The following is a 25,066-nucleotide window of genomic DNA, read 5'->3' as shown; positions in this document are numbered from 1 at the left end:
CAACCTTGGGAACAATGAGGACTCACTGCTTGGTGGGTTTCTTCTGGTAGAGGTGACAAGGATAAAAGCGTCTCTCTCTCCCCCCTCCCCCATCCTTTCCATCCAGAATGCTTTTAATAGTAACACAGTCTTTAGCATTTTTTTGATTACTGCACAAAACTGCATAGTTGTGTCACACTGATGCCAATCCTCCCTCTTGTGCCCTGCGGCCCAGGTTTGAGAAGATTTTCCCATAGCTGATTATACTCCCAATTAAAATACTGTTCTAGTACTTCCTTACATTAACAGGTTTCAGGTACAAGAGTTTATTATTTTGCTTAGCTTTTATAAAGACAGGTTTCAGAGTAGCAGCCGTGTTAGGCTGTATTCGCAAAAAGAAAAGGAGTACTTGTGGCACCTTAGAGACTAACAAATTTATTTGAGCATAAGCTTTCGTGAGCTACAGCTCACTTCATCGATGCATTCAGTGTATGCATCCCATGAAGGGAGCTGTAACTCACGAAAGCTTATGCTCAAATAAATTTGTTAGTCTCTAAGGTGCCACAAGTACTCCTTTTCTTTTATAAAGAGGTAATCATGGAACAAGCAGATTGGCTTAAGTCTCTGCTTTGACATAAGTCAGCAAAGTGTAAGTGACTAAATTTAACTTCTGATACTACAGAATAGACATTGCATTGTTTAAAGGCACTTGAATAAATAATGATCAGAAAATTCTACATATTACATGAAAACAAATATCTTCCATTTTATGGTATGATTTACTTGTCTTATCCTCAGAATAAAATAATGAGTACCCTTTATTTGCAATAAGATTTTAATATTGAGGAAAATACAGAAAGGTTCAGTTAGTGGTAAACACCACACTAGTGATATTTTATAGAATGGAGCAAACCTGACATCAATTACAATTTCCAACATATATATCGTAGTTGTTCTACAACTGGAAAGTTGCTGAAGTCTGTGACATTCCACTGTAAATATAGGTGTTATTAAAAATTACAAATTGTCCTGTAATTACTTTGACAACCTCTTGAGCAGCAGCACCTATTAAAGGGAAGGGGAAAAAAGAATGACTTTGGTGGGTAATTATATTTAAAAAAAACCGAGAACAACAGTATCTGGTCCAGATTTCAATATAAAGATGAAATAGTTTGACAGATTGAGTTTAAATGCTTTCCTGAATCATGGCAAAAAGTAATTTTCGTATTTGTTTTTCAATTCAATTTTTTAAAAATGCATATACATATAAGTTTACGTAAATATTTTTTACCATGTGAACTGGTAAAAAGAAAGAAACTGATCTTTCTGAATAAATGCAAGCGAAGTGTCTACATCCCCATAACTGATTTTTTTCCTGATCAATCATTTTTCTAAAACACTTCCTCCCCTCCCATTCAAAAATCCCCTTTCCTTTTAAAAGAGATTATGCAGTCCAGAGTCTGAGTATTGGAAAATTCAGGTGATAGAAAAATTAGCTAGTAATTAGCTTCTCTACAATGTTTCATTTCTTTTTAACTGTTGAACAAGCTCCTACATTTTATTTTATTGCTATAACCCCTTTCAATACCTCTATAAAAATACTGTGTTCACATTTTCTTTGCAATTATAAACGCTTAAGAACCCAGATCTTGTCTTCATACATTTTGCTAAAGTACCATGTATACCCATGGCAATATAATTTTCTTTAACCTTAAAAAAAAAAAATCCAAGTTGTGTATATAACATTAACACTTTAACTGGTACTGTAAGACAAGTAAGCAAAAACAGTTAAGATTGCAATAATACTTCTATTATATACATTTTAAAATGATTTACATCTTGGTTATAAAATATTTATTGCAGCCTGAAATAAGGCAATGTTGGTTAGGTACAGATTTACAAAGTTTGCAGAGTTAGCACTGTCTACGCTGAAATTAGAACTAAATTAAAATTAGTCATATTGTATTATTGTTTCTGTCAATGATACTTTCACCGGTCATATACACACGTTATAAATTTTATTTTAAACTAGAGTAATAAAAGCACAAGTAGTATAACTGGCCTAATAAGGTCATTTTGTAATTTTCCATTATTTCTTTTATTCCAGTCTGATCACTTTCTCAGTCAACATTTTCCATATAGCATATGACACACTGACTTTAAAATGTTGCAGTACTAATGCAGCCTTTGTCTGCAGCCCATAGTTATTCCCTTTTCTCCAAATATACTGAAGAGGAATTCCATTAAAATAATAAAATATAGCTCAACTGACAGTTCTAAATGGACCTGTGAAAATAGAGTGGTATTCTTACCTCCCAAGAATGCAGCGATAGTATGTGGCTCAGCAGCTCCATAGCGACAACTACATAGCAAAAAATAAAATAATGAGTATTTTAGGGCAGTTTAAATAAACTAATGAAAGTGACATCTTATCATACAATACTTACAATTCATGGACATAATCATCCTTCACTGTTACAGACAGCCCATATTCCTGAAGAAAGCCACTGAGGCAAGATTTCAATTTTCCAATATCATCTTCCACTTGATAGTTATACACACCTAGGACATAAAGTATGAGCCATTTCTCCTCATTGGACTTTAATATGCCAGAGTTTTAACAGGTCCAATAATTTTTTAAATTGTGCTGGGGGATTACCTTCTTTGTTACTGCAGTCATTAACGTTTTTATTCAAGTAACATACATTCGTATTTAATTATAGCTCTAACAATATCGATCAAATACCACTGATGATGTTCATTCAGCAGAATAATAAATCATCATGTAATTTAACTAATTTTTACAAGCAATTAAAACCATCATCAATCTGCATTAATTTGTTAATCTTAAGAATCTGGTCACTTTGTAATACTTGCACAATAAATGTACTCTAGTTTAGTTCAAACATTTGCTTAATCATGTTTTATAGTTCATATGTACTACTGTCTCATAAATTAGATTGTTATATTTCCTACAGCGACTGATATATATATCTAAAACTATTGTAATAACCTACCTGGGTATCTACCATGCTGTTTATAAAATCTATCCACGGCTCGTAGCATTAAGTATAGCACTATCTCACTGTCTGGATTATCCATGCTGGAAACTGAAAATGATAAAAAAAAAATACCAACCCCCCCCCAACAAAATACAGATTTTAAATTGGTTTTAAAATAGACTTGGAGACAGATGGAATGAAAAAAATATTTCACATTTACTTGAATGTAAAACACATTTTTTACAGTTTTGCCACCACACCCCCGTGGGAGACAACTGAGAGGTCTCCACTTCAAGCTTTGGTAATGGATTGTTTAGATATGTAATTTCAAATGCCAGTGATAAGTGACTAATTATACTAAATGTTATGTACCTATATATTTTTATATAATCTCAGTTTGGAGCTGTCCACGTGTTCCTACTTCAACTCCACCGATGTCAACAATTGCTTGGTTGCGATATTTACCTCGAGTCATAATTTGAGTTTCATAATTACACTTGGCAAAACTTGATTTTTATTTTTTTTTTTATAATTGTGATGGATATAGTCTATTTTTAATCATTTTTAAATATTTTTGTTGATTTAAATATACACAGTTGCAGGAAATTATGGGGGTAGGTCAGACAATTATTTTAATGACAGTAGACATTGAGAGTCAAAAAGCTAAACTTTATAACCATTAGAAACACAAATTGTCATCACATCAAAATACATGAAGTACATATCCTTAAGTCAAACTCTTACTTCAAGAAGATTTTTCTTATCTGTACATTTTGATTTTTAAATCAATGGAACTATTTTTTTTTTTGTTCATTTTCATTCGTGAAATCAGTGTTTACCAATACAAATCTAATCTTTCCAAGCCTATTTATAATGTATATTTACAGAAGAAAAACTAAGGGCAATAATTAAATAAATGGAAGTCTCCTTACGATAGGCACAAAAAATGATGTAGGGACAATATAGATTGAGCTTTTTAAATGTAAAATTTAAAAAGCTCCTGAATTATTGTACCCAACTTAATATGCACCAGTTCAAGGAAATTTTACTTATGTACTTTGTGAATGCGACAAACAATTCTTTTGGCCAAAATATTATGACCAGACTGAAAAGACACACAGTAAACGACTGCTGTTTTCTAAACAAGTGCTGTTTCTCTTTTAGTATTTACCTAGGAATTTGGAGTTATATATGTTTGAAAAGTCTGTAGCAGTTATATGCCTAATTTTTATTTAATGATACTTTGCCACACAATTTATTCACAAAAAAAAAAACAACTGTCAGTGGCTAAAAAAGAAAATTAATCTTTTGCTCCCAAGGAAGAACCGTTCTAGTTCCTGTTACAAATAACTAAAGTCAGACAGGAGAGAATATAATTTAAAGACTATAACTCCTTGATGAGGATGAATATTTTACTTACATGGCTGCTGAAGAGAAAATATCTGCCAGGGAAAACTACCACACACATTAATTCAGTGGCTCATCTTTGAGCTTTTAAAACAAAATTGTCAAAAAAAAAAATTTAAAATAATGCTTTGAAATATATACAATATGTATTTTCTATTTAAGCATGGTTTCATGATAAAAGAAAGAATTTAAAGAAAAACTATGAATAAATAAAAAATAGAAAGTCCTTACTAATTTCATCCTTGTTAAAAGTATTTAAACCATACTCTTCAGACAGGGATCTACACCGCACTACTCGAAGAAACGCTGAGTTGCTGCCTAAACAAAGAACACAGAAAAGAAATATTGGATCACTGGTTGCAAGCGTGCAATATTTTCTTCAGGCATTTCAGAATTTACTTACTGTTAAACAATGTAGAGTAAATATCACCAACTGATGTCATTTTAGTTTTTATTGTATTTCTTCAGTAGTGCAATGTAATAAAATCTTTTAGATAAGAAATGTTTCTTTATAGGTTTATGAAGGTAAACAACTTTATTAAAATGTTCTATATTTGTGTACTTCAAAATTCCAGTCATGTTGCCTATTGCACATGATAAGGATTGTCAATACATGTGGTACCAGACTCCAGACAGGATGATGCCCCACCCTCCTCCTCTTTATGGTCATCTGTTGGACCACAAGCATCAGCCCCACATTTTCTTCCTCTATCCTCCCAAAAGCTGTTCTCTTTCCTAAGTTGCACTAAATAGTGCTGCTTCCTGGCAGCAGGCAATCTAGAGAGAGCAGCATTCTAAAAATCAGTGGTTGGGGATGGGCAAGAGTGAACCCGTGGCAGTGGTAAAATGGCAGAAAGGGGAAGAAAAAACTAGACAAATATGGATGAACATAGGGAAGGGGGAAAAAAACACTGCAAACAAACCAAAAACTCTAAATACATGCTGCAACTACAGCACTTCAAGTACAACAAATACTTATTGTTTCAGATGGCTGCTGTTTTTCTTGGCATATGCCCTAGTATTTAATATACTAGGGTAAAACAAACTTTGCCCAAACGAACAGTAGTTGCATCCAGAATCATCAGTAATTAATTTTAATTTTATTTTATTTTTGTGGGCATATAACATTCAGGCATCTGCCTACAGCTTTCCATACACCTTATTCTGACAGGCACTAAGCACTTGCAACTTCCATTGAAGTCAGTGGGAGAAACTTGTGTCCATTACTTCTCAGGAAGAGGCACAACATTTATAATACAAAAGAGATTCAAATATTGAGCTAAAGATTAATATAGCTACATTGTGAATAATTTTAAGACTTCCTGAAAATTTGTGTGTGCATAAAACAAGAATGATGTAATGCAAAATCCAAAGATACTTACAAAGCAATTTTAACTCTTTCTGTGAGATTGACTCTGGTGCCTGCAAAGGAACAAGAATATGTTTGTTCCTGCACAAGGCAATGAATGGTTAGATTTACATTTTTAAAATTATACTGAAATGGATGTTAGATCAAATGTTATCCAAGGAAGACTTCTTATGTGTTCATATGTCCCTTTCACTTAACATTCTAAATAGTCACAGGAAAGTACACACAATGCAGAAATACACACACTGTACATATAGTGAAATCATATTGGAACTTTACTAAAACTCTCCAAGAGAATGTGGTACTTAAGTCAGCTCTTTACTGTCTCTATTTTGCTCCTTTCCCCATTCTTTACAGATTACATGGAAAATTATTGTCCTTTTGAGATAAATTAAATGAGGTTATAACATAACTACCTTGCCTACTGACTGTAACAATTTAGCAGCATGGTTACCCACAGCAGCAGCATCTTTCTTTGCTTTTTCACGGTATCTGTAAAGGGTCAGAAATAATTTTAATAGTTTAAACTGTAGTTTAAAGCTACAGTTTTATTTTAAGAGCCTGAAATTGAACAACACTTTTATAACCCTTCTTACCCTATCTGTTGTAAACATGAATAAAGTCAGAAGATCAGCTACCTCAGCAGCAGAAGAGCCAATGGTACCAATCACATGACTGTTTTGCTGTAGCTCTAAGCTATTTGTAGAAGCAGCTTCATAACTCAGTGCACTGGAATGTCTTTGCCATTAGTAAGCATTAAAAGGAATATTACTGTGGAAGGTTACAGGGCAAAAAATACTAATTCCTTTCAACAATGAGAGAACCAGCACTAAAGAAAACTTTGAACCAAATGCACTATACAAATACAACTGACCAATTTTATATTGTATTTTATGATGTTTTAACTGTATTGTATTAATTCTTTGGGCAGCAACCCATGTACCTCAGCAGCAGGGCACACTATGAAGCTCAAAGTGCTACACCTTAAATAACAAGGGAACCCAGGAAGACTCATCGTATCTGGCCACAGCACTTTTACTGAAGGAATATCAGGACTCATAGAAACCATCCTCAAACCATATGCCACACAAAGGGCCAGCTTCCTCCAAGACACAACTGACTTCCTCAAGAAACCTCAGAAACAACAGCAACCTCTCCCAGAACACCATCATTGCCACCATGGATGTCACCTCCCTATACATCAACATCCCGCACCATGATGGCATTGGTGCCTGCTTCAAACACCTTACAAGATAATGAACAATGCTCGAAAATCCAACCCAAACACATCAAACTGATCCATTTCATCTTCACCCACAAGTTTACATTTAACAACAAATACTCTGTCCAAACAATGGGAACAGCTGTGGGTACTAGGATGGCTCCCTAATATACCAACCTTTTCATGGGCCACCTCGAGAAGAATTTCTGGGCAAATACACTATGAAACCAATGATATACCGGAGATACGTTGATATTTTCATCCTCTGGAGAGACAACCTAAACTCCTTCACAGATTTCCACCACAGCTTCAACCAACAAATTCTTTCTAGAAAACCACTGCCACACCATCATCAACTTCCTGGACACTAAGATCAGCTTCAACAATGGATCCCTAGAACTGACTATACATAAAAATCCCATCGATCAATACACGTACTTCCATGGAACCAGCAACCATCCCAGATACACCAAGAAGCCTGTTCTCTAAAGCCAGGCACTCAGATACCACAGAATTTGCTCAAAAGATACATTCTGGGATACATATCTAAACACACTTAAAACTGCCTTCACTAAACAAGGACATCCCACCAAATACCCCTGAAGGAACCCGCTTCAATACAGAAAAAAAACAAAACAAAAACGTGCTGACCACACAACCCGAGTTGTTACCTGCTATCCCACTCTAGAACACATATGGGATATCAAACAATTGATGCTTTTATCAAACAACCCATACTTGATGGGGACCACATCCTGAAAGAAATCTTTCCCAAATGCCTTCTTCTGGCATTCAAACAACGTCTTCCCTCTCTCAAGCTCATAATCAGAAGCAAGTTCCCCACAGACCAGGACATACCAGCTCAAAGCGGCACCAGACCCTGCCAGAATCCATGAAAACCCATTGCTACAATGACCAATACCTCCCCACAACACACCTTTCAAGGTCCATGGGTCACACACGTTCTTATCACATGTGGTAGACCTCATCCAGTGCATTAAATACCCCAACAGCTGTGTGGGTGAAACCAGATAATCACTACTCTCTCAAATGAGCTCACAAAGCAAAATGATAAAGGACCCTACAGCCCATGGACAAAACACTTTTCACAAAATGATCACTCCATATCTGGCTTCTTAATCCTCGTCCTTAAAGGAAACGTGCACAACACTTTCAAAAAACGAGCCTAGGAACTGAAACTCGTAACTCTGCTGAACACTAAAAACCATGTACTTAACAGAGACACTGGTTTTATGGGTCATTACAACAATTTGTAACACACCCCACTGTCTTCTAATCCTTAATTGCCCACTTCATTTTAAATGGTCTCCAACAGCATGCATAGAAACCCTTATGCTTAACAATTTGTCATCTTGTATTTAGCTCAGACACACTGGTTACTTTCTCCAAACTGAGGAAGAGCTCTGGGAAGCGCAGAAGGTTGTCTCTTCACCTACAGAAGTTGGTCTAATAAGAGATATTTCCTCAGCTACCTTGTCTCTCTCATATCTTAAACAGTTATTTTCAAAAAAATTTTCTGGAATGAAACGAAACATTATGCTAATATTCCTTTTAAATATACACTGAAGTGTATCGAGGAATTATTTCTAATTTTACAAAATAGGTCTGTAAAACAATATAGGCCTTCAAGAATTTAGAGAACTAAAAATGTCTTTCATACCTATGCAAACCCAATAATTCACTTAATACTTTGCTGTAATTTCATTTTTGCAGGATGAGGCAACGGGTTCATTTTTTCTCTCCTTACATGGAAGGACTCTCACTGGGGAACGCTCTCTCTCCCTCCTCCTCCTCCCAAGAGGAAACATTTTTTACAGAACTCCCCACAAATATATTAAAATCCAATCTACATTATATTTGAATGCCGTCTGTGACAGTTTCGGGGACATGTCTGTATTGCATTATTAATTCTGTTTTGTTCTATGAATACCATTTATGATTGCAACTGTTGTAGATTAGTACATCCATTCTGTAGCTGAAGCTATGTCCAGGAAGCTGTGATGGAGCAAACAACAGTGAACAACATTTTTCCTACTGGATTTGGAGCCTAAAAATTTGCCAAGACTCAGACTACACCGAGGACTCATAAAGGGTCATGAAGTTACACTGAGGGGCAATGCGTTCAGGACTGTTTGCAGTTTTCTCAAGAGCTGTAACTCTAGTGCTGCTTAAAGAGTGTTTATGGTTAAGAACTTCCTTTGCTAAAACGTATATTTTCTTGTTTTACTGCCATATTGTCTCTGAAAAGGTTACCTAGAAAGCAAGAGCTCCCAGAGCCAGGTGATCTCCTGGAAAATGTGTCTTAAGCAGCTATGGGATTCGGGAGGGCTGAGGCACTGGTTCTGGGGTCTAGGCAGCCAGATCGAGCAGTCCTACTGCCCAAAAAGAGTGTCAGACATGAGATGTTTACACCTCAGAGCATGCTTAAGAGACCCAGAGGTAGGAACAGTGATCACTTCCCAGAACCAGGGCGCTAAGAGGCATGTGGGCTTCAGCAGTTGGATCCAATCAAAACAGACTGGTGTCCATCCAGATAGGAGGGTGGGACCAGGTTATAGCACCATCTAGAGTCTAATTATTTTTTTTAAGTGACCTCTGAGAATGTGGCCCATCCTGTGAAATCCAAATCAATGCCCTTCATTACTATAATGCTGATTGTCTTTGAAGAAACTCAAGTACTTACACATTTTGCAATTTGATAAATTTACCCGAATCTGCTATCATATCAGGAATAGTGCCCCGAACAGGTAAATTTCCTTGCCCCTCTTTTGCTACAAATTCCTTTACAGCTCGAGCTAAAATCCAAAAGGAAGGCGTCTGCAAGAGTACAAATAGCAGTAATTTATTTTTCTTGTACATGAAAGTATTATCTGTATCAATATTCCTAAACAAACATCTTATCCTCAGTTACTCTTTTTACCTGCTGTGTGAGATTGATGCAACGATCATCATTAAAAATGTCTTCAATACAGCTTGGAATCTGTAAGAAAAAAAAAAAATATATATATATATATATATATACACACACACACACACACACGTATTTACCCAAGTTTCTTATTCAAGAATTGTCCCAAAAGTAATTATATGGGCAATTCAATATCTAAATAACATTAGACTTTCTAGGCAAAAGTCATCTTTTCTGAACCTCTATGAAAGAATCTGTCCCACTGGCTACAAGTACTTTGGGAGAAATTACCTCTTTACCATCATATTTAGAAAAGTGTCAATTGCTAAAAGTGTAGGCTTCTAATTAACCCAAACTTTACACACCAAATCTGTCCTTAGCAACACCCTTGCAATTTCAATGAGAACTGGAGAGGATTTAAGATATGGAAACATTTGCCCCCAATGTTAGGAATTACATACATTTAGCAAGGGCATCATTTCAGAAAAATTCTGGGGGCAGGAGGAGGGGGAAAATGTGTCAGTATACAGACTATTTCCAGACCCAAATAGCAACACGTAAAAAAACTGGGCAATTATCGCTTTCCTAATGACTCCATCCAAAGTTGGGGGAAGGGAGAAATACGACTGCCCGCCCTATAGCAAATGATGCTCCTGGCATTTAGTTTTGGTCATTTTAATAGATTCTGGTTATGTCCACACTAATATTATTGGTTGAATAGAAGTTTTGTTCCATCAAACATTCCTTTAGCCCTTCACAAATCAATACAGTATGTTAACTGGGCAGTAGACCAGTTCTGCAGTAACCTGAGGCTTGCTAATAAATGCGAGTTGTACGTGTTTTTAAGAAAAGCTTAACACCTCAAATACACAAGATCATGTAACAATGTCTTCCAAAACATATATAGTTTGTTATAAGAAATCCATAGCACTCTAAGAACTTTCTGTAGATCTGTTGATTTATGTTAAGAACTGGTAATTTCTATGCAAATTAATACTTTAAATTGAATAAGAGTTGTAAAATTAATTTCACTCTTTTAATTCTTTTAGACACTCATGAAAGTACTGCATGTTCACCATAAGTGATACTGTGGCAATGTTTCTGACACTGCTTTTAAAGATTGTGTTCTACTATCTGACTTTACTAAGTATTTTTAATGAATTTAACTCCTCAGCAAGGAACACAAGACCTTTAACATTAGTTAAGCAGCAGAGCTTAGAAGAAGGAACATATCTTTCTCCGATACAAACACCCAATTTCCATTAAAAAAAGAGTCATGTGATGATATCCAAAAGTAAGCCTTACTCTTCTTAGGACCATTTTAAAAAAAAAATTAGTTAATGCAGTGTTTATGAAAGTGAAAAAAGAATAGCTCCAATCAGGCAGTGTGGGGGCACGTGCTTTGTACGTTTCCCAATACAACACTGCCGTTGTATTACATCCCCACTGGAACTACCCTCTTGAGCACATACTGCTACTCCTGCCAAGTTGTTCCGGAATGTTTGTTTGGTTTACAGAGAAAGCGATTAGGAGGAGGTCACCAAACTAACTTTGACTGTAGATTTGCTGGGGAATTTTTGTTCTGAAAAACAATGATACTATCAAAGATACGTGGTCCCCTTAGCTCTTCAAATGCATTATGTTCATCATTTAAAACTTAATAAACTACTTTTACCTTAGTAACATTTAGTGCTGTGTTTACATTTTTTATAGCTTCTTCAAAGTTCTCTTCATCTTCTGGGATCCCATTTTCATTCTTTAAAATTCCTGTTTGAAAAGAAACAAGTAACACAAGCAAAAATACAAACTCCACCTCCCACATTACATTTATGTCCTGGCAACACATTAGATTTTCTCTCGGAGAATCTGTGACATATCACTGTTCTAGTTCCGTCATTACAAAACATATACATCTCACCACATTAAGAGACAAAAATAGCTACCCTCTCCCTCATCCATGTGTACAAATACTTTGATATGGTATTAAAAATACTTTGCACTCATAACACCTTGCATCGTAAGATCTCAAAGTTTATGTTATGAACATTAATGAATTAAATGTCATAATGTACAAGATGTAGGGAAAATGCTATCACCAGCTTTACAGATAGGGAAAATAAGGCACAGATGGAGCATGTGATTTGCCCATGGTTATATAGAAGTTCAAATCAAAGTCTGTAACAGAATCCAGAGGTCCTGAATTTCTGTCTTGTGCTTTAATCAATAGAGATATAGATAAATAAGACCATTCTCTCTCTCACGTACAACTGTTTCTTTATCTTATACATATCAAATCTGATGTCTGTAAAGTGACTTGCAGGTTCTGAAACACTGAAGCTCTCTCTTTACTTGACACAAAACAAAAATATAGTTGAATAATAAGTAAGAGGAGATAAGGAATGTTACGACTGTAAATATTGTTAAAATTTCTACTGTTTCACTTTAATACTTACTCTAGGATGCAGCAAAATTCAATTAGCATAAAATGCTGCACTTCAGTTCTACTAGAGAGCCAATCTTTATTTCAATGCAAATAAATTATTTATTGAATAACTTACAGTGATGTAAATAGGATTTAGATATCAAGAGAAAAACAAATCCATTTGTTAGTACCAGTAACTAAGTCTGTTTATAACTGGAAAGAACAATGCCTTGTTTCTATAGCAATTTAAAATGATTTATTTACAGTTCTTTTAAAAATACTCTGTACATTTTAATGCTTGTGAAGGGTGCTAGATTGACAGCCCTTAACAGCAAAGTCATCCATCCAAAGACTAATTACAATATAGTCACTAGATATGTAAATTTCTCCTTGCTACCCACTAATGGGTCTCTCCACAGAATCACCACCTCTTGGGCTGAGAAAGTAATTCAACATCCATGCTCATCTTAATCCTTGACCTTTCTGCTGATGCGGTTAAGAAAAGAACTAACTTTGAAACTGATCTGTATGTGTGCATAAGCACCCACATGCATTTGCAAGCATGAAAGATGTGGACATAACAGTTTGAAAATAAAATAGGTACAAACTTATTTCACACTGGCCAATCAGCCAACAGATATTTTTAGGCTGGTTTTATACTAGTGACATAGCCTCTCAATTCCACTAATAAGGAAAATCCAGTCCCCTACTTTAGCAAAATTTTAATGTTAGGAAAAATTAGGTATGTTTTCCAAAGTTAGCATTTGTCTTTTCTTTAAAAAACTGCATTAGAATGAAAGTCCTTGCCCTTGCTTAGAAAAAGAAACAGGTATTACCAGCTGGCTTCATAACCAGACTCAGGATTCTAAGACTCACCTATTCAAGAAATCATGAATCTGCATTGACATAAGTTCAATTTCAAGCCACAGTGACAAGTTGTCTTGTATAATGTCTTTTCACAGTGGGGGAAAACGCCCATAACACATATTACCTTGTCTAATCAGCTCTCTGAAGGCTTCCTTTTCTTTGTAATTCCTAGGTATCAGTTCACTTTTCTAAATTGAAAGTATAAATAAAACAGATAAATATATAACAATTCTCCTGTCACATGACTACCTTCTAGATAGTTTGTGTCAAAGTTAATACACATCTATGTGTGTTTCAGTAAGTGATAAAGGAAACATAGGGTAAAAATCAAACCAGGCACTTTTCAGTAGTTACAGGCTTCACTCAGTGCCCAAAAATAAATCTTTGGACACTGTTCAGTGTGGTACTTTTATCACCTGTCCAATTCTTTTTTCCTCCCAAGTGATCTAGTTTGAAGTCAGATATACTTTCATTAAAAGCCTATATTAGAAATACTGGATGCTATATGTTTGATTCATAAGACATTATCAACATACCTCACTGTACCATTTTGCTAAATACTTTGCTACAATCACAATCCATGGAGTGTGGCTATGGTCCTGCAATCAACAAACAGAAAAAAAAATATCTGCAAGTAGTTAGAAATAGGTTATTTCTTTAAAGCTAACAGCACTGTATGTTAGATCACCACAGTTTGAAAATCCTGTAATATTGAGGCACAATAGGAGAGTTAAGAACCACACTGCTGATTCAATAAAGTTTCCTAGTTTTTGACAGCAATTCCTGTAACATTATGTAAACAGATTCTGAAATTAAATGAAATTTCAAATAAGTTTGTCAGGGATAGGATGGTATCCCCTAGCCTCTTTGCCAGAAGCTAGGAATGGGCGACAGGGGATGGATCACTTGATGATTACCTGTTCTGTTCATTCCCTCTGAAGCACCTGGCATTGGCCACTGTCAGAAGACAGGATACTGGGCTAGATGGACCATTGGTCTGACCAACTATGGACATTCTTATGTTTGTCATATCTCAAATAAATCTTAAAAAGGGGGAGCAAATAAATAATAATTTTCTATAAAAGAAATGATGTGCTCAATTTTGAACTTTTACAAATAATCCAGGAAATAATTTGATGGTCAAAAATGCATTATATAGTTTAAAATCTAAGTCTGAGAACTGCAAATTGCACAATTATTGGTAACTGTCCCGTATGTGAATTTAATAATTTTAATTAAGTTTAAGCCCTCTTAGATCCAAAGGTCTAGTATTATCATTGTATCATACTTGGAAGGACGAAACCTTGATGATAATAGAAAACCTTGTCTCAAGTATTGCTGAAGAACGTGCAAATTAGAGCTCTGTATAAGACCAAAAGCTTGTCTCTTTCACCAACAGTTGGTCCAATAAAAGATATTACCTCACCCATCTTGTCTCTGCACAATGTCAGTCAGTTTCCATTATCTGACTGGAAAAAACATTTTCCATACGGATTATCTGTTTGCTTTCCTAACTGCTCAGGCGCTACTCATACAGTAATCCTATCCAAAGTTTTTATTTTTTTTAATTTATAGGTTTGGGATTTGCTGTTTGAACTGAGGGTTCCAGACAATCATTGTCAAAAACCCTTTTTGCTTTCCTCCTTAACTGGGGATGGCCATGCTGCACAGAGATCAAATAGAGGCCGGTGTGAAATGGTGATTTTAAATTTTACCTCTGCACTCTCCTAATCTTGGTGCTGTCATGTGAAGGTCATTCTATCTGCCCTTTGGCTGCTCTAATTTGTACTGGGTTGCAACGACTACAGGGGTCGAAAGACACAGCCAAGGATTGGCATAGCACAGGACATACCAGCCACACCCTCTTTCCTCCTCCAGCCATAAAGGGAACAAATGATGCAAGAGACTTCATGTTGGCTCTGTACTACCACTTACCATACTTTTATGGCCAGATTACACTAATCCCACCTAACATAAGGAAGGATGTTTCCCAAAAATGTGGCTTCACAATGCGTACTATGTGAAGTGATGTTTACAGTAGCACACATAAAGTTTGGTATTTTAACTCACGATTAGCTTTTGTGATAGCCAAATTCACTGAAGGTGTCCACAGTTAAATCCTTTAAAAAAAAAATAAAAAATAGGACCCTATGCAGGAGGAGAGACCCATCCACATGGAATTACTTGCAAGAATGGGGCCTATTTTGAATGCATTTTAGAGCACAGAATGCAAGTCTCATGCCAACCTTTTTTTCCATATGATCCAAGTCATAAGACTGAATGTGTTCCCTCAGCTCTGGAAATGGGTTGTCCAGTCTCAGATCTTCTAATGCATTGTCTGGATGAGATTCCACAACTGCCAGAGATTCAAATTAAATTATCTTGTGTAAGATAAACAGGACAGATTGTAGGTTACAAAACATAGCAGCAAATATTCAGTGCTTGGGTATTTACCTATGTGAGTCCCACTAGCATAATTACACATTAATGGAAGTAGTGCCTCATTGTAAATGTATTCCATAATAATGCAGTATAGCATTAGACAAAAGTCTCCCATTTTGCTGCATCATCAGGTTAATTACTTGTTGCACGCAATTTTCAGTAAGTCATGTCCACAGCTAGAATGATTTTTATGGTGGGAAATTCCAACTGCAAATGCCAAGGATATTAGATAACACTAAATACTTCACAAGATAAAAATGAAATAGTTCTTTAAACATATAAATCTACATACAAAACTTCTAGAAAAGAGCTTTCAATTCCACTTTTAAATCCATCTAAGTCCAATTTCTGAAGAAATCTCTTACCTGGATGTTCCTTAATAATAATTCTCATATAGCCAACTAGTCCATAAGTCCTACAGACTAACAGAGGGATGTTAGAATTCCAGAGAATTTCAGCTAAACGTACCAATATACTGAAAATAAAAATAAAACGACTCTTAGAACGTACAAGAGATAATCAAGTGTGCAACAATAATTTAAAAAAAAAAAAAGTTTCCCATGAGAGAGGACTTCAAAGCTAAAAATAGAACATGATCAAAAGGATGCCATAAATGTATATGCAATAAGATCAGAAGAGATATTTTAAATACTACACCAAAAAGACATCACCAGATAATTTATAGCCACTGACTCTTTAATATTGCATCGATTTCTATGGTCCCAAACTTTTAAAGGGTCAGTTAAAAAAAACCCAAAAACACGAATGCAGGCAAATAAAATAACAATTGGAAAGAAAGATCAGTTGGATCCATAAATTGTAAAGTGGAACTCCTAATAGACAGTCCTGACAAAGCCACATGAAATTCTTCTTACTAATGTGTGGCAATACAATTCCATACACAGTTAGAAAAGAGGGAGTTGGATGGTGATAAAGAGACCTCCACAAAGATCTGAAGATATTGCAGATCCCATTACATGTGAGGCCTCAAATTAGATGACTAAACTGACATAGCTATGGTGGATTGGGAAGAACTCCCTCACTAGAGAGAAGTACTCAACATTTAAATGAATTTGGAGACCGTGCCTTACAATGAGTCAGTACAAAAACTTTAAAAATTTGTGTATTAACACACAAAGGGTATAATGAAAACCACCACCATAAAGCTTTCCTGTCTATAAATGTTGCATATGACAGCAAAAAGCGATGTTGCTTCACATAAATTATATCTTCCCACAATAAAGCTGCAAACAAAACTGTAATTGTAAGAAGACTGAAAAATATGAACAGGACTTTACCTTTCTGGTAACTGGGTTGCAATGACTAAATTAAACCGACAGAAAAATGAAGGATCATTGTCTAGAAGTTTGTCTGGACTCTAAATAAAAGTACAAAAAAATTCACATACATTGAAACATAAATTTTGCTTTATCTTAGAAAGACATAAGCATATCAGAAGTTCAAGTGAACGTGTGTTCAACACTGGACTTGGATTCAAAATGCTAGATGTGGCTTCTGAATCTTTATCATCATTAACTACAAACGTTATTTAAGTATATACTTAAATGAACTTGACCCACATAATTTGAGATCTTATTTCCAGATCTTACCATAAAGATTATTATCATCATCATAAATTCTCACATTGCAATTACAGATACAGATAAATTTGTAACTAATGATTTTATTTTGTCATACTTTGCCATGCACTTAAACACCAGAACATAGCAAGGAATTCAAGGATACAAACCTCCTCCACAAAATTTCCTGAAACATCATTATTTAATTCTTGTAAGAGCTCTGTGGCACTTTGGGCTCGGTTCTGTTTTAAAACAATTAAAAATATACCTGTTTAAACATACCTATAATTTACAAGTTGATTTTATGTTTTACATACCTTACCAATAGCATACATGCTATATTACAAATAAGTACATTATGGAATATTGATATAGTTCAACTATTTCAAAATTCATGTTCACCTTAAAATCACTATGTAATAGCAAGGATTTTGTTTGAGCCAGACTTTCCTTTAAAAAAAATAACAGTCTAAAAATGGAAAAATGTAATAACTGGCTTATATCTAATTTTAAAAATCATTGTATTGGATGCACCATAAGCTCCTGATGCAGCTTTCTTAAGCACTGTTAAGTTAAAAGCTAAGCAAGCTCTAATGAAACTCTGAGCAGTGACAGCAAGAAGATATTGAAGTGAGAAAGAGCTACTGAAGATACTTACAATGTAAGAAGGAAACAGCAGAAGAGGAGGCCAAAGGATGGGGTGGGGGGAGGGAAGGGTGACAAAAGGGAAGATAAGCAACAGCACCTACTAGCAGAATGGTGAGGACAATCCCTTAATAAGACCCATTCTTTAGTCTTAACCATTCTTATAACCGCTATAGTTCACCAATATCCAAGATTGGAGCTTATTTCACTTACCATATATGTTAATTAACTTTAGGTAGATGGCACAAACCCAACTAAAGCTAGAAAATGCAAGTCAATGTTCTTTTAGATAATGTAGGTCCCCCCACCATTTTAAATCTTTTTTGTAAATAATGGTTTTACAAAATCTTTTCTACTGATAGACTAGAAACAATAGTGATGAACAGAGACAGAATACAACTTAAGGGTTTTTTTAAGTTAACAAAACTGCCCCCTACTCCTTCTCCACTCAGAATCTTTTTGACTTTGAGAAGTCGAAAAAAAAAAAAAAAAGAGGTAAGACCCCGTATGACCTTCTCCATCCCTCTCCTCGCTCTAGTGCGCATTCTCCTCCTCCACTCTCACTGACATTGAAACATCTTCCCTATTCTCCAGCTCTTCCCTGTGCCCCAGTGACCCATTCCATCTCCTAACCTTCCTAGTCCCCTCAACCTCTCATTTTCAAGAGGTTTATTCCCCTCCCAATTCAGCCTCAGTCTTCCTCACCTTAAAAATTCACCGTGGGCCCTGAATCCCCTTCAGATCATGATACACATTCTCTTCTCCCATCTCAAACAATTGTCTAAAACCATCATCTTGAGTTTCTTTCCTTAAGTTCCATTCCACACCCTATTCAGTCTGGCTTCCGCCCTCATTATTCCACTGAAACTTCTCTAACCAAGGTTTCTACTATCTTGCTAGACATAACACAGGCCTAGTGCTCCTTTCCCATAGACATCCTGAGTCCCTCTGACACAGTCAACCATATCCTACTCTTGGAATCTTATCCTCTCCTGGTTGCCTTACTACCTCTTATTGTTCTTTCAGTGGGCCATCATTTCCCGCACCCTGCCCACTCACAGGCAGCAAGTTATATGGACCTGTGGTGCCCGTGCTCCACCAATATTCAGGAACGTAGGCCTGGCTCCACCAATGTTTGGGCTTATATTTTCAGAGCCATCCCATCCATAGGATGGGCCAGGACAACCACCCCGGGCCCCACGCTTCAAGGATCCAGGATGGCCTGGGGAGTTAGCGGGGGCCCTGATGCCAGCAGCAGCAAGCGACCCAGACCCAGCCCGCCCTGCCTTTTCCCACCCCTGCTCCGCCCTGCCCTGCCCCCAACTCCACCGCTTCCCTCAAGCCCCCGCTCCCACCCTGCATCTTTCCAGCTTCCGCCCCCTCCCCCTGCCCTGGACCCCGCATCCCCCGAAGCGCGGAACGGGATGGCTCTGCTTGGACCCATTCTGAGCACCACCAAAAATTATACAAACCTGGTGCCCATGCGCCCACTTCAGGTTTTGGTGTAGGTCTCCCAGGGCTTTATCCTTGCCTCCCTTCTGTACTGGATTTTTTTTTTTTTTTTTTAAACTGACGACAAATCTACCTGCCCACCCTGGACTTGTCTTTCTCCATCAAGTTTAAGTCACATCCAGGCTTTTCAACATCTTCTTGTGGGCATCCAGCCACCAATTTACACTCAACATGGCCAAAACTGGGCTTTTGTTCCCACACATCTCCTGGAGCTCTGTTCTCCTCATTCACTACTATAGAAGAAAGGAATTTTTTATCTGTGTATGTCTAACTTTCATTTTATACACAATCACTCTCTCAATATACTTACAAACTGTGTTTAATATTGCTTTACCTGGCCAATATTGCTTCTTTGTAGAAAGAAACTGAGAAAAGAGAGACAGTAGAAAGCGACATTAATAATATCTTTCACAAAACTAAAGCTTTTAAGCTTCCTTACAGTGAAGAACATATTATATAGCTTCATGCAGAACAAAAGAAGTCCTTTAATATCTATTTCCTTCAATTATTAATTTTATCACATCTTTCACAGGATTTCTTTGAAAACAGTCTTTTTGAATCTTGTAAAGTCAGATTTTTAAAGAAGCGTTATCCCAGTCCCGAAGGCCCCACAATCTGCAAACTCTGTAGCACATGCAGAATTTCACTCTTCCCAGTGAGGAACTCATTGCAGGTGAATTTTCATCCTGCTAAATAATTAAGGCCACAATTCTGCTAAATTTTCCACGCAGAGGGACCCCTACGCTCACAGAGCCCTTCTAAAAATCAACAGAGCTTCATGTGGGCACAACAGTCTGCCTGTACCTTACAGGACCAGGGCCTAAATTATTACCATTAAATATCTACACAGTCCACGGAAGTTGCATTTTTATGTAAATTTACATATATTGTTCTATTTATGTAAGGGTTTCTAGTCTTTCCCTAACTGCACGCATTTTTCAGGAGTTATGGAAGCATCTGAAGGAACAGCACGCTTCTTCCTTCTCCAGACCTGAAGAACTCTGTGTAGCTTCAAATCTTCTACCTTCCACCAACAGAAGCTGGTCTAATAGAAGATATTACCTCACCTACCTTGTCTTTCTAAATAAAAGTAATAAGTTTTGATGACAAAACAGTTTAAAAGCCATGAAACTATATTTAGATATATAACAAAGTTAGGGGAAACTTAAGTCACAGTAGGAGACTAAGATATTCACTACACTTCCTTGGTGTATTTTTTTAAGAATATGCTCTTTCCAACTAATGCACTTAAAAATAAGGCAATTAATAAGAAACTCCCAATTAATAGGAAGTACATTTCACAACTACTCAAAAATTCACCCCGAAAACAAAACAACCAGTTTGTTTTGCGCATAACTCCTACAGTTATAGAAAGTTAACCATTATTTTTAAACAGCACTTACTAAAACTACTGAAACCTTATCACTGCTGAACTTGTGTAGAAAACTAATGGTAAACCTACTTATTTCCGACATCTTCTCCAGTGACTTGATTCCCATCGACAACTGTAAATGAGCCAATACCTTGAAAATAATACAGTAAGAAATATGCACTCTTAATTATTCAAACTGAAATTCTTACTAAAATTTACAACTGAAATTTATTTACCTGGTAGTACTAAATTTTTGAGGATTTCAGTTCCTGTGGCTGTTGCATTTATCACACAAACATGAGCAGCTTCTAAAGCTTCTTGTCCATGATCACCCCACAACCTACAAAACAAGAAACACAGAAGCATTCAGAGGAAAAAGTAACTTGTGGTAGCAAATAGAGTCTGAATGGCAGTGGGAATCTGCTGTCACAGTCCATGTGGTTTATCATACCATTTCTCTGTACACTATTAAGTAGTATATCTCAAAACATGATTTACACTGGGAGTTTTGTCACCAACTTCAGCAAGACCAGGATTTTGCCCTTAGTCCCTTCAGATCTGGGGGAAAAAATGACTATGGAGAAGACAGGACAAAAGATTCCAAACTGTCAAGCAACAGTTAAACCATTCATATTGTTCTGTGAGACTTAAAAATAAATTCATGAACTACTGCAAGTGTTTTCAGACAGTGGTTCGCAGACATGCTCCTCTCTCACTGCTGAAGATTTTTGTCTTCAAGATGCAACACAGTCTGTATGGTGACCCAGTACAAATTTTTTTAAGCGGTTTCCAAAGAATTATTTGACCAAACACCTAATTAGCTTTTTGACCCAGAGCAGGTGTAATTCTAGCCTATATGGTTGCAGAGATAATTTCCAAACATGAACCAAAAATGAATCCATACTGTTTTCCTGCAGACTTACAGGTCTAGCACCTCTGCTGCTATTCAGAGTAAGAAAGATATGGAGCAGTCTCATCAATTTTCACTGCTGTTACTGGAAACTAGGGAGCAATGACTTTCTCAAGAATCAAGTCATTTTCACCCCAGTACAAGTTTATTAAACTCTGAAGATAAGCAGACACTTGAGCTACTGACTGGAGAGTCAGACTCAAAAATGAAACTAGGGGAGGAGTAAAGTAGCTTAGTTTTTTTAAGTGATGTGACAGGTAAATACGCCCTTCCCAATTTGCAGCCTTAACAGTGTTTTTTTGAACAAAAGCTTTTGGAATATTGACAACTGCTGAATTCCCACACACTTTATAATACCGATTTTATGGCTGACATAAAATGCATTTTTAAAAGAATCCAGTTATAAAAGCATGACATATGGACATCCTCTCCAAGAGTTCACTAATGAGCACTTTTTGGTTATAGAAATAAATGAGGCAGTATTGACACTTATCATAGAATATTAGGGTTAGAAGAGACCTCAGGAGGTTATCTAGTCCAATTCCCTGCTCAAAGCAGGGCCAACACCAACTACATCATCCCAGCCAAGGCTTTGTCAAGCCGGGCCTTAAAAACCTCTAAGGATGGAGATTCCACCACCTCCCTAGGTAACCCATTCCAGTGCTTCACCACCTCCTAGTGAAATAGTTTTCAGAGTAACAGGCAATGAAGTGAGCTGTAGCTCACGAAAGCTTATGCTCAAATAAATTGGTTAGTCTCTAAGGTGCCACAAGTACTCCTTTTCTTAGTGAAACAGTGTTTCCTAATAGCCAAACTAGATCGCCCCACTGCAACTTGAGACCATTGTTTCTTGTTCTATCATCTGCCACCACTGAGAACAGCCGAGCTCCATCCTCTTTGGAACCCCCCTTCAGGTAGTTGAGGCTGCTATCAAATCCCCCCTCACTCTTCTCTTCTGCAGACTAAATAACCTTAATTTCCTCAGCCTCTCATAGTAAATCATGTGCCCCAGCCCCCTAATCATTTTCATTGCCTTCTGCTGGACTCTCTCCAATTTGTCCACATCCCCTCTGTAGGGGGGGACCAAAACTGGATGCAGTACTCCAGGTGTGGCCTCACCAGTGCCAAATAGAGGGGAATAATCATTTCCCTCGATCTGCTGGCAATACTCCTACTAATACAGCCCAATATGCTGTTGGCCTTCTTGGCAACAAGGGCACACTGCTGACTCTTATCCAGCTTCTTGTCCAGTGTAATCCCCAGGTCCTTTTCTGCAGAACTGCTGCTTAGCCAGTCGGTCCCCAGCCTGTAGCAGTGCTTGGGATTCTTCCATCCTAAATGCAAAACTCTGCACTTGTCCTTGTTGAACCTCATCAGATTTCTTTTAGCCCAATCCTCCAATTTCTCTAGGTCACTCTGGACCCTATTCCCTACCCTCCAGGGTATCTACCTGTCCCCCCAGTTTAGTGTCATCTGCAAACTTGCTGACAGTGCAATTAATCCCATCATCCAGATCATTATGATCAGAGCAGATGGAAAACTGCCTACCCCTATGCCCCCAATTAGAAAATGTTAAGTTTCCAACAAAACCATTGAGTACCAAGCCATTTCAGTCGTCAAGGGCTTGTTTTGCGCAACAAAATCGTTTTTCACAAACATTAACATCCTCAAACCCTCAATTTTCCCCGAGGCCGGTGTGCGCGTGTGGCCAGCCCCCTCCACAGTAACACCCGCCCCGCCACAGGCAGCGGTGAGCCGAGCTGCCCACACACCACGCCCCCGGGGTCCGGTCCCCGCTTCGGACCGGACCGGTCCGGGACACCGGGAAGCCGCCTGGGGCCAGACCCCACAGACCCCAGGCAGCCGGGGGCAGACCCCGCGGGGACGGTCTCTAGCCAAGGCGTGAGGCGCACCTTGGCGCGGGGAGGGCAGCGCGCAGGGCCCCACAGCCTGGTACCGCGGGCCCGGCAGGCGGCTGAGCCGGTTGCCCGGCACTCTGCCGGGCGGCCCCCAGGAGAAGGGGGAGGAGCGCTGCGCCCCCCAGTGGTCCAGGCTGTGGCCCCACCCGGCCTTGGGCCGGCCCAGCGACCTGAGAGCCGGCCCGAGGCAGCCCCCGCTACCTGAGCTGCCGGTCGTATTTCTGCTCCTTCATGCTGAGTCCGCCCTGCTGCGCCATGGCGCCGGGCCCTGCCGGTAAAACACCCGGGGTCCGCGCTGCCCGCTCCTGGACACCGTCCGGATCGGCCGCTCTGCTGTCACTGAGCATGCGCGATCGATCTGGACATGCTCAGTGGCGCCTGCTGAAGGCACGGCTCTCCCTTTACCCTTCTCTTTGCCATCAGGATGCAGAGGATGGATGGGCGGGGTCTGGGCAGAGGGCAACACGTGCGTCCACAGGATGATAAACCCTGTGGGGCGGAGGAAGCAGACAGACACAATTAAGGGGAAAGTGCGGGAGGTAGGGTAGGGAGAGGTGAAGCCCTGCTAGGCAAGTAGCTGGGGTAACGCCAGGATAGGGAGGGTCTGAGGAGATAAAAAATAACAAACGGAAGGGCACAATCTACAGTGTTTGGGCTGTACATATGTTACCTAAGGTATTAGGGTATGGGTGAGCCCTTTATTTTGCGTGTTTGTTTCCGTGTTACAAAGTATTAAAAGCTGTGGGTGGGTCTTGAAAATCACTAAAACATGTCTTATGTAATTTATGAACAGTTCCTTTGCAAAAATAAGGTGTGGGTGACACAGGACTTTTCCTCCCCAGTGGATGATCACTTTCAGTCCTCCATCCCTTCCAGGTGTTAAAGGGGACAATGTAGCCCAGTGTCTACATAAGGCAGCTCTTCTCCATCTTAAATAATGTACTCAGCAGCCTTCCTTCCTTCCCCTCCCCTGAATTGTTGATTCATAATGATCATACAGGTTTTTCGTGCTTAAAATAAGTCCTTGTCAATTTACTAAGGTATAATGTGTCTGCATATAACCTCACAGCAGTTCACACATTTGTCTGCTGGTCATATGACTTTCCTTTTGGCGAGAGAGGCAAAATAACAGAATTATAGTTTATAAGCTTATAACTTATAAATGTCTATATATTTAAAAGAACATAAATTGTTGGGCAAAAGTCAACATGGTTTCTGTAAAGGGAGATCATGTCTCACTAACCTATTAGAATTCTTTGAAGAGGTCAACAAACACGTGGACAAGGGGGATCCAGTGGACACAGTGTACTTAGATTTCCAGAAAGCCTTTGACTAGGTCCCTCACCAAAGGCTCTTATGTAAATTAAATTGTCATGGGATAAGAGGGAAGATCCTTTCATGGACTGAGAACTGGTTAAAAGACAGGGAACAAAGAGTAGGAATAAATGGTAATTTTTCAGAATGGAGAGGGATAACTAGTGGTGTTCCC

At 38.0% G+C, this 25,066-nt stretch overlaps 1 protein-coding gene across 1 annotated transcript; it reads right to left on the bottom strand.

Annotated features, from left to right (window-relative positions):
* Positions 1-796: 796 nt before the first annotated feature.
* Positions 797-24,026, bottom strand: NAE1 (NEDD8 activating enzyme E1 subunit 1). Its single transcript, XM_007058629.4, has 20 exons — positions 23,779-24,026; positions 20,985-21,088; positions 20,839-20,899; positions 19,711-19,741; positions 17,390-17,461; positions 16,938-17,017; positions 16,005-16,114; positions 15,444-15,553; positions 13,734-13,796; positions 13,322-13,385; positions 11,584-11,675; positions 9,921-9,980; positions 9,684-9,817; positions 6,174-6,249; positions 5,771-5,810; positions 4,620-4,706; positions 2,997-3,089; positions 2,427-2,541; positions 2,292-2,341; positions 797-1,044 (listed from the first exon to the last, which is right to left on the bottom strand). Exons 1-20 carry the CDS (start codon positions 23,922-23,924, stop codon positions 935-937), a joined length of 1,698 nt encoding a protein of 565 aa, XP_007058691.2. The 5' UTR covers positions 23,925-24,026; the 3' UTR covers positions 797-934.
* Positions 24,027-25,066: the final 1,040 nt, after the last annotated feature.

Source organism: Chelonia mydas, chromosome 12 (genome assembly GCF_015237465.2).
Source record: "Chelonia mydas isolate rCheMyd1 chromosome 12, rCheMyd1.pri.v2, whole genome shotgun sequence".
NCBI classification, from domain to species: Eukaryota; Metazoa; Chordata; order Testudines; family Cheloniidae; genus Chelonia; species Chelonia mydas.
This window is presented reverse-complemented; position numbering and strand designations above follow the sequence as displayed.